This window comes from Zootermopsis nevadensis, unplaced genomic scaffold (assembly GCF_977971745.1).
Source record: "Zootermopsis nevadensis isolate Lab colony 2312 unplaced genomic scaffold, Znev_1.0 Znev_ptg000008l, whole genome shotgun sequence".
Taxonomy (NCBI): domain Eukaryota; kingdom Metazoa; phylum Arthropoda; class Insecta; order Blattodea; family Termopsidae; genus Zootermopsis; species Zootermopsis nevadensis.
Genome location: NW_028259140.1, coordinates 9,050,507 through 9,061,985, shown reverse-complemented (window position 1 = coordinate 9,061,985; position 11,479 = coordinate 9,050,507). Strand labels below are relative to the sequence as shown.

The 11,479-nt window shown below is 35.5% G+C and overlaps 1 protein-coding gene across 5 annotated transcripts in view; it reads right to left on the bottom strand.

Annotated features, from left to right (window-relative positions):
• Positions 1 to 854: 854 nt before the first annotated feature.
• Positions 855 to 11,479, bottom strand: part of LOC110839358 (uncharacterized) — a 97,938-nt gene continuing 87,313 nt past the window's right edge. For all 5 annotated transcript variants that reach the window (XM_022083488.2, XM_022083489.2, XM_022083490.2 and 2 more), the window contains one exon: positions 855 to 11,288. In XM_022083488.2, the coding sequence (XP_021939180.2) occupies positions 9,501 to 11,288 (1,788 nt within the window). In that variant the 3' untranslated portion in view covers positions 855 to 9,500. The remainder of the gene's footprint in view (positions 11,289 to 11,479) is intronic.

Genomic DNA, 11,479 nt, shown 5'->3' with positions numbered 1-11,479 from the left:
TTTACCTGCAAAATTAAGTAACTATGAAACATGTTAATGCCAAGAATTACAGTGTTTCTCACCTGGGAGTTTACAGACCCCTTGGGGGTTTGCAAGGTCTGAGTAGAGTAGATCCCCCCATCGTTCATGTCCACACTTGAGTAAGAAGTATGACAAAAAAAACTATACCTTCTACCTATAATTTATCTATCAGAATGAAAAGATAACTTTGAGGGGGGAGTTGACGGTTCCACGAAGGTTGAGAAACACTAAGTACCACATTAAATGCCATATGTAACAAAGATAAATTTTCCCTTACCTGCCATATCTTGTTAACACCGTTTTGAAACTTACAATTGCCACTGTAGGAAGCCATTGGACTTTATTTTCCAGTTAATGAAACCTAAACATATATCTACTTCACAGTTGCACCAGAAATCCATCCATACCCAAGATTATCCTGGGCTGTCAAGTCTCTGAAAAATACATTAAAACTTTAAATATGTAGAATTTCATATTAAAACATGACACTTCCTCCTGGTCTTTGGCACTGATTGTGTTTTTAAACAAAATTACTTGCATTATGTATAATGTTCCATCTGCTGCTTACAAGTAATTTCTAAGCCCTTGTAATAAATCATCCTCAGTTCACTTCAGCATTGGAAAAGCAATCAAAATTTCACACTGTCAAGGACCTCTTGATTACCATATTAGTTTAATTAAAGAAAGCCAGATGTTGGATCCAGAGAAAACTAAAATAAAATTTCTATTATGATCATCATTCTCATGAAAATAAAGCTGACACTAAATCTGAAACTGAATGACGCTCAACAAAATCTAAACACTGTAGAAACAGGTAAAGCATAAAACATTAGATTAAACGAAGCTCCTTTTACTGGTCCACTGTCCAATGTAATAACATATTCAGAAACAGAAAATGTACATCGGTAGGTAGTCTTTCTAGGAACATTCCCATGCCTATGGAGTACCTATTAAAATTTCCCTGTCCATCCATCTTAAGAAAAGCTGAATGAATTTTCTGAAAAAATTGTTCGGCCATTCAATTTTTGGAATGGTAACATGCTGTATTTTGTTTGAAGCAGGAACTGAGTTTCCATTTAGGAATTCTGGTTAATAATTCATCCCACCTGTTTATAAGAGAACATCAAAAATTAGCATTTGTAAATTGAAAATCTACAAGTAATAACAAAGCAAACACCAGAATTGTTATGACATGTATACATTCCCTAACTTGTTAACAATTGGCAACCGATCAATATTGAAAATGTCTTGAAAAGCCAGAGAATATCCCAGAATGCTGGAGTATATGTAGTTTTATTATAAAAGTAAAAGAATTTATAATATACTTTTCATTATTACAGATGTAGCTATTCTGATTCAAACAACTAACAAGAACACATAATCACACATTGATTTACATGTGTAACAGTACATACAATATGGGCACTCTACATCATTCTGTGCCAAGACTTGTTACCTGCTGCTATTTTCATAAAAACTGAAGACACAGATTGAGAATGTGTGTGCGCGCTAGGAATAGCTGGTACATTGTCACTGTAACTTTTTTGCTATACTTAATGCATTAAGTTGCCTGATCCCTGAGTGATTTGTCTTTCTATGGAATTTAAACTAATTATAAATTACTCTTATTTTTGAAATGCACTATGAAGTTTGGAGCAGCATGCTTGTCTGTCACACATACGAGAAATGCACATGTTCTATTATCTACATCTCTGAACACAAATCAGATGCAGCCAAGTTTACTTTTCAAGAATGCATTATATCATCTGGTTGATATATAAAGATGAATTATAATACTTTTAACAGTTAAACATTTAAAAAACAAAACAAATTTTACACATACTAAAGAACAGCACATTCAAACTGGCACATAAAAAACTACTTCATCACAAAATCACTTTCTTTGGCATTTAGCTAAAATGATTAAACAATTTATAAATGCAAATGCCCAAACAAGCAGTACATACATATAGAAGTATAAAATATTTTCCAACTCATTTCAACAAATTCAAGCTTCATTCATTCCACATCTACCTACAGGGAATTGTTCTTCACATTCAAAATAAACAAAAGAACAAATAACAACAGAACTCATTTCAGATATCCTGATCATTACTGTTTATATGAGTGTGCGTGCTATATCAGAATGTTTTACTTACACAAAATCTAATATTTTAATGTAAACATAATAAACACCAACTCTTCAAACAGAAGTTCACTGAAGCTTCTAATAACCACAGCAGACTAATTATAACATGGAAGCCAGCCTATCTTTTCAGAAAACAAATGGAAGTCTTATGTTTGTACCTTTCCTGTACCTAACACTTAAAATATGGTTTGTCTAATGTAAGTGGTTATATTGGAAAAGTAAACTGATTCTTTCTGCTTTGTTTTAAATACATCACCAACTCCTTTTACAGTTTTTGAAATGTTATGTAACAAAAGAATAAAATAGTAAAAAACAACAACTAAAAGTATACCCTTAACCTTTATCTTCCATGTCTGATACTGTTCACTCGTAGGTCAGATGTTAATGGTAAAGGTGTTCAGCTTATCCAGATAGAGAATGAATAATAGGGAAGACATGACAACAGTTACTGGAAATAATGACTAATGGTGAATAGCATTTGGAAGATGACATAATAAATTAATATATGCAATGGTAAATGACTATGCTTTAAATTCAGAGGTATGAATAAAGATGTACTGAATCACTATGGAAAGTATGAACATATAATAAATTGTAATTCAGAGAATGTATTTATCAAAGTCACTCCAAATATAAGGCAAACAGTGTACTGTTTGTGGATTAAAGACCATTGAAAGTAATTTTTGATGGGTATTTAATTTATGGAAGACCACACAATCCAAAAACAAATTCAAAATACCCTCCAAAAGGAAGACAATGATTTCAATGCCCTCTTAAAAGACTACTGAATGACACGAGTGCTGTGACCAAAACGAGCCAACCTAACGGCCAGCTTTATGAACGAATGATGATAATTTCATTTATAATTATAAATTGTTATTAGCAGACACAAAAAACTTTAATTTGTTCTGTCACTAGTAATATCTCAAATATATAACAAGTGTTTCTTCACAAAATTTTATGATATGTCATACTGGATATTACTGACATGCAACAATTTCTATAATATGGAAGTGCACATGAACATAAAAAGCCTGCATTCTTTGCTATAACCCGTTAGTGATCACGACCCTTTGTTGCAAACTAGTATGTACTGCTGATCACAAAGAACATGCCCACACAGTATTCTTCAGAGCTGTGTAACTGCACTGCTTCACATGGAAATCTTGAACCTTAATGGATCAGATTTTATTTTTACCAATTATAAGTTTTACATATGAAAATGTTTGTGCAAAACATTCTCCACCATTTAATGCATGCCATGTGAAATGTTTCACATGAAGTTTTTAAGAACAGCAAGAGAAGATACTACCATTAATTATAATAATTTAATACTAGTATTACTGCCTGATCAGTTTAGTTCAATGCACTTTAACAATTAAAATTTATTTCCTCAAAATCCATTGTCATATTCCCCCTCCCATCTCCATCTTGAATCTTTACAGTAGGTACCTTCCAAGAAGTTTTTCCACCAGATTATACATCTATATAGTGTCCACACATAAGCATTAAGTCAAACAATGTTAAAAAATTGTACCAACTATGTGATGCAAAAATTATTAAAGATAACAGCAAAGTTATCTCTATGTTTAATTAAGCAACAAAACATCAAGATATAAGGGAAGTGAATCTATAGTTCCATGCACTCTAAACCTTAGCACTACCAAATGTAGGTGAGTTGTTAGTGTTTTACCACTGGGGAATGAGCCTCCAATATACATTCGAAAAGTAAATTTGTGGGCCCCAGGGGTAGTCATTACTCTTATAAACAGGTAGATATTCATAACCCCTAAACAAATATATTGAAAAAGCAGTTTGACTTGAAAATATAAACCATACTATCAGTAAATAAAGTATGAAATATTGGGAAAATCATAATTTCTTTGAAATTGAGACTAAACTGATTATTTAGTATTTGTCATATTGGTGAGAGTGGAAGATACAGCAACTGGTAAACAAATGACTCTACAAAGTGGGACAACACACCCTCCCACAGAGCTATTTTTATCTATTGTAACACCTACAAGCACTGTAGTGAAGTCTGCAAAATGTAAGGTATGAGCACAGAAACATACACAAATTCTCATTTTATTACCAAAATAAAAATTCTGAAACATATGTATACATCACCTTGACTCTACTAATCAGAACTTCCAAAACCTTATATTAATTCCTCCAATTATGGCCATCTGAACTTGATTCAGTCTCCTTGACAAGAGTTACAGACCAGGACCAAAAGATGGGCACTCACAGGGTGGAATTAAGTTTAATGCCTATGGGTAGGTGACAATGGAGATAAAACCTGGTATAAGGGCCCTATTGCATAATACTGGCCATGAGACATGGTGTGAACCCACTATTTCCCACATTAATAAAGTTTAAATGTTGTCTGAAGGAAGAGAAGGGAGGCAAATGTGTACAGGTCCCAGCCTGTTTCAAACTCAGGATAATTTGACTGGGAGGGAGGTACTTTCTACTCAGTTATTCAATAAAAACTGGTGCATCTCAGTGTTTGAGCAGTGGTGAATAAAGGACACAGCCCCAACTGCAACTATGGCAATTCAAGTATAATGCAGAACAATCTTTGATCCCAAAACTTTACACCACAAATGACAAACTTCTGTCAATGCAAACAGTCCATTCACTCCTAAGTTCAGATATTAAATTCCATAGCTCTAGGTTAACATGTTTGATAACAATATACAAATTGGATAACACAAAATGGATGGTGCACCTATCACGGCAACAACCAAATAGAGTAATAACAATCTTCTATGACAAATCGTCTGATCCCTTACTGTGGTTAAGTACGCTTTCATAACGTTTATTCACCCTTCATGTCTTAATTTTACAGTCAGTTTCACGCAGAATAATTTCACAGACCTATCAAAGAGGTAACAGAACTGGTGCTAAATTATGGATGTCTGACAGGTATTACAAATCAGCTTACTGTATCTGTACCAAAAATCAATTTTAAAAACAAGATATAACAAACACAGAGGACATAAAATTTAGAAGAAAGTTAAGATAACATACATATGTTGTTTTAATTATTTTACTATAAAAGGACACATTGCTCCCCTCTGTTGTCCTCCCCCTCCTCCTACACTCAAAATGTCACAAGTATGGCATGATTGCTGATATTATCATCTTTCTGTTTCTAGTGTTATTGTTTTGTACATGAATACAGAAGACAAAAATATTGTACTGGAGGGGAGACCAAAAAATATATTCCACATATATATTTGGAGATCATATATTGCCAAACACAAATGCCCAATATACCACAAAACATAGTATGTAGTATTATAAATCAGAGAAAGGCACAACCAACTTTGCTTAAGTCGCCAAAGCTAATTCTTAAAAGCCACTCCATTTTCTTTGTATAATTATAATCCAGTTCAAACTGTATGGTAAGTTTTATAATATATACATATCTTGCCTTATATTTGGGTGAAAGCAGTCATTCAAATATTGATTAATTCTGTCAGCACCTGGCACAAACCAGTATTATTATTCTCTTGTATGTCTGCATTTGAACACAAAAATAAATGTCATAAATCTGTTGATGTTGGTCTTCTAGGCAGAAATCACATGTGAACATATAGGCAGATACCAACATTTCTGAGAAACATGTTTCTACCTTCAGGACTGAAGTGTCCATGACGTTGCTAACCAGAAGACAAGCATCATCTGCACTGACATAATAACCTCAAATATTAAGTTACACACCTGCTTTCCATAATCATGTCCAGTATCTACCATGGATAAATACTGAACCTGCCAAACATATGTGAAACAAAAATCTCACAGGTTATAATTACGTAATATGACAATTAGTCACAACTAAACAATTCAAGAGCACAGTAACTGTAATGTGACCATAGAGTACAGCCATGTACTGGATGAAAAATTAAATTAGACTTGAGCAAAAATCCTTCACAAAGAAAAGTGTTTCTCAATCAGGTAAATGAAGGAAGTTCACAGGGATGTCCAAACACACTCTTGAGTTGCTAACAGTAGTTTAAAATATCCATAAGTTTAGCCTACCATGACAAAAGAAAATAGCAGGCTGTCTGCAAATTATGCAACTGACATTTTTTATTAAATATCTACATGATTTTTTCTGAGACTAAACTGTCTTATTTATAAAAATTAAATAGCATACATATATAATAAGCAACTGTTCCATTATAATAAAATCATGTGAATTAGAAAGTTCTTCATAAAACATTAGTATGATTTTATTTTCTTACAAACTTATTATTGGAAAGATCTAATTTTTTGAGATGCTTGTTATTGTGTTATTGGTACTCTGTTGTTGTTTGCATTAACTTATTTTCCTTTTCAAGCATGTAAGTTTCAAGAAGGTTAAGCAGTATAAATAAGTATTTCTCAAATACTGCAGTTAATCTTACAGGTGGTTCAGATGAGGTTATGATGTCATCCATTAAACATAGTTCTGATGCTGAATAACACATACAAATCTCACTAATAACCAATCAATATAACTCAGTTTGTCATAAAAACACCACCTGCCACTTCTTTTAAAAGGCACAAGAAATGAAAAGCCAGTTTTATCAAAGTTTAATTTAATAGAATTCTGTGGTTTTCTTTACTGTAACATATACTGAATTATCAACAATTTAGTGCTAATTTATTTGCTGTGTAGCAGACACATTTTAATTTTTAAGCACTGATAAGGAGGCTCAAATTTTAGTCACACCTTTGTGATACAATCATAATGTTCCATTGAACGCAGTGGCTAGAATTGTATTTTGGGCTCAAATTATATCCAAGTATTACTACAGTTTTGTAATAAAATCATAAGTTCCATTTTAATGATGCAGCTAAAACAGCAGCCTGGTTTAAAACTGTAGTTAGGTGCAAACACAGAAAATGTAGGATTTGATGTTCTTACAGTGAAGATGTCAATGATGGTCTTCTGGGTTGTATTGCCAAGTGGACTTTTAAGCAGATACTAATGTTTTGGAGATGTCATTACAAAACACTGGTATTAACCCAAAGTCTGCAGGATATTACAAACCACAAGACCAATTACTGAAAGCAATTGTAAATAGCAGACAACTAAGTACTGTTCATCTGACATTTCTGACAGTGCTAATATGCTTATGTTTTGATTCTTCTCATAATTTAATATTAGGCACTCTACTTAAATTAGTGAACACTTCCAAATTCAAGAACTATGTTATAATTATGTATATGTTTGATTCAAGAGCCATACTTTGATGGCAGGTAGGGTACTAGAAGAGAAAATGTTAATAGTATGCTGGGCTGTTTTCAGACATGCATAGCATTTCAAATCATACCCAAGCTCACAGTATAAAAATTACTTCCATAATGGGATGTGGTGCCATGTTGTCTGCTGGAAGTTTAGTGAAATTTCAGAGGTGGTCACTGCCTCCACCATCAGAGTTGGTAAACTTCTAAAAGACTACATGATGAAACATCCCATAAGACAGTCATCATCATGCTTCCCACTATGAGAATCTAAAATCTCACCATTTCCACACTGTTAAGTTACAAGGCAAACTGAATTTCTCCTCACCTGAATCAATGTTATGACTTCAGGAATGTTACAGTGACTAAGGACTTCAGTACGAAAATGTCTTCAGAAATATGACTAAGAAGTATATGTGGAGGTTGAGGAGAAACAGGAACACTTTCTAGGACATACATAACTACTGAAGGAATACTGAGAAACACTTTAATAAAACATTGGAAAACAAAGTCAGTGTGCTGAGTATGGCTTAACCCTTTGCGGTCCTATGTCGGACTGAGTCCGATATTGAAAAATCCGAGATCCGGTCCAATGTCAGACCGAGTTCGCCATGTGTTTTACGAATTTTATACGTGATCTGGAGTCGAGCTGAGGATAGCAGCATATTATTTAAGCCTTCATCTGTGCACTAGTGCTATCAAAGTTTTCCTGGTGATACTTTGTGAACCTTATAATAATGAATGGAGGCAGGAGGGAAACAATGTTTTATTGTGACACATGGCCGAGGAAGCAACGACTCTACCCTGAGTGTTTTGCCATATATCATACAGTGAAGAAATACTGTTAGGTATTCTGCTGTCATATTTACTTAGAATAGAAGTATTTTATATCTGATAAATTTATAAAACAAATATCTCATCTTCCTAGTAAGAAATTCTAATTTTTTAAATTATATTTGATGCATAGAGCAATCTGCCACTGATATAGGCACATTCATTTTCTTCTTATCAAGCATTCTTTATGTATAGTGACTTCATCTGTTACACTTTGCATTCTGTTTCAATTTTATGGTGTTGAACTTGATCTAGAACTTACGAACACAAAAAGCTTGAAAGGAAGCATTGCTCTAAGATTATGAAATCCAATGCAATGTTAAGATGTCGCCAAAGTCATATCTATGGACTTGGTCTTGCTTTATTCACTACCGAATGACAGCAAGCAGAAAGGCACCATTACTACACATCTCACTAGCGATAATGGTACAGTCTGTGAAAAATATTTCACAGTCGGTATTTAAACAGTAGGAACTGTGATCCTTTCAGAACATATTTTCACCATATTTAGCAAAGTTTCTTCTGCTTCATGCAAGTTATAAAAGAAAATTAAATCAGTTCATAACAGTAGCTGAATTTACATAGCTTAGTGGTATTTAAATAGACCAGCAAAGAGCTGTAATGGTATTTAAAAGGGACCGCAAAGGGTTAAATTATTTCCTCTGTCTATTATTTTTCCTTTCTAATAACTGATGATAACTTGGTGGAACAGATTATGCTATTATACAGTACAACAAGGTAATAACATAACTCTGCTCATGTAGCACGGTCATAAAGAAAATATGAATCACAGACTGCAATTTTCTTATTGCCAAGTTTCAAATCTAATGAACTTTGTGTGCTCTTTGTATCTATTCAATTTTTATCCAGCTTGTACCCCTTCAGGCCTTGTTCTTTTATTATATGATACACATTTATACAATGTTTTATGTACATTTTACTTTCTACTTTTGGTATCAAACACACCATCAGACATCAATAAGAAGAAATATGACATACATTTACAGTGTTATGCTACAAGATGTTGAAAATATTTACACACAGCAGCTGTGGACTATCACAAAAATAGATAAATATTGGAAGAGGGTCACTGTTTTCAGATGAAAATACTGTATGGCACAATGAACTCAATGTTGTAGCTGTAGGCCTGGTTCACTATTGTTACTAGCAGTTTGTGTTACTGTTGACTGTTACAGATCTTAACATATATGGTCTGCTGTTACTTACAATTATTAAAACTATTATTTGTATATTTTCACTTTGTTGTGGGTGTTGGCTGGCCGACAGGTGTTATTGATGTAGACCCATCCCGTGGCAGACCCAAGAAGCTGCCTCCAGGCTGAGCATACCGCAGATTGTTGTGATGGCTCATCAAGTCTTTGTACAGCTGCAGCTGTTCTGCAGATGGTGCAAATAAGGGTGGAGCTGCTGCCACCTGCAGCGGAGAAAGGAAGGCAGCAGCCACATTGGGAGGATAAAGCCCATGTGAACCATATAGTGCTGAGTAATACATTGGATCCAGCAAGGGAAGGTGATATGGGGATGGACTCTTTGATGCAGAACTTCCTCCACCACTTCCAGATATTGGTGACAGCTGAGGGAGATAACCAGGAAAAACAGGGGAGCCTGTAGGAAGGTAAGACATTGAGCTTGAAGTGGGGGTAGCACACTGAGGTGATGGAGGATTGGTGCTTGGTTTCTGTTGTCGGGATCGTGACCCATCACTTGTTATGGTTTTGCGAACGCTTACTGAGGTGGATGACAGGTACGGGTTTGGAATCACAAGCTGAGCACTGCTACTGGTATGACTGCTATTCCGCTGGGGGGGGATGTGCGTAATCGAAAGAGAGTTGTGCTTCCCATTCTCATTTCTGGAAACAGGACGATTTGATGGTGCAGGTCTGATGCTGAGAGACTTCCTGTGGTGCTGCAAGGTCCTCTGTTGTTGTAGTAGCATTTGTTGCTGTCTCTGTTGCAATGTAGGTGATGGTTTTGGAACATCCACAACTGTTATTTCCAAGTTAGAGCCTACCACTGCTCGTCCATCTACAATGGGGAATGGAGATACACCATTGGTTTTGTGAGCTGATCTGATGGGATTTCTTGCACTAACATGAGGAGGAACAACACTTGTTACACGGCTTATGCTTACTGTAGGTTTACGAGGATGAGAAACCCGCAGATCCAGGACTTCACCACCTGAGGGCACAGATTTAACAACGCTCCGCCTGGAATACAATAAATTCAGTGGTGATTCAATACTATCTTTTGGATTTCCATATACAGTGGACTCTGAGTGGGCATATATGGAGCGTGACTGAGTTACTCTTGGTGGTACCCACTCATCAGCAGTACTGCTAGGACTAGGGGTTGAAGAATGGACTTGTGACAGGCTTCCAGTATACAAATGCTGCAGGGCTGGATGTTTCAAGTCATGTACAATGACTTGTGAATGATGAAGAATGGGTGGCTCACAGTCAGCAGTTGGGGAAGGAGTTGAAGCAGCTGAGTTTGACTCTGTTGGAGGTGACCCTAACATGTGGGTTACATCAGGAGTCACAGTGATGGAAACCTGTCCCAGGACAGGACTTTGGACTGGAGCAGCATGCTGAATGACGGATGGCCGTCTGTCTGCAGTAATGGTAACTGACCCTATTGAAGCTGCTGAAGCCATTGCTGGTGGTGTTATGGCAGTCACTTCCAGCCCACCTTCTTTAAGGATCTCTAATTTGCGCTTCTTGAGTGCAGGTACAGGTGATGTTTTGATGACTTTTGCAGATGAATCTTGTTCAGAAACAAGGTCTATCAACTCAGGTGTAGGTTTCTCATTTGCACTTCCTTCACTTGATGGCTCCTGTTTCACTTCTACTACCAATCCATCCGTTAAATTTGACACAGGAATATTTTCTTTGTCTTTAGGACGTTGAGAGACTGCTGAATCTTGTACAGTCTTGTCTGATTTTGTTCTAACACTTCGTAAGGACGAAGTCTTGCCTTCAAGAACAATGGCCTTGTCCATTTGGCCTCCACTAGGTACAGCAATCTGAGAAAAAATTAAATGCTATGTGAATTCCTTCTGCACAACAAATTACTTCAGTCAGTCCATCACAGACAAAATGTGCCCTGATTTGGGAGGGAGGGGAGCAAAAAAACACAGGATGCAAAGCAGTACAATGAACATTTCATCTCAAATCATCTATAATAATCACTCAGAGTGAAAAGAATTTGTAAACT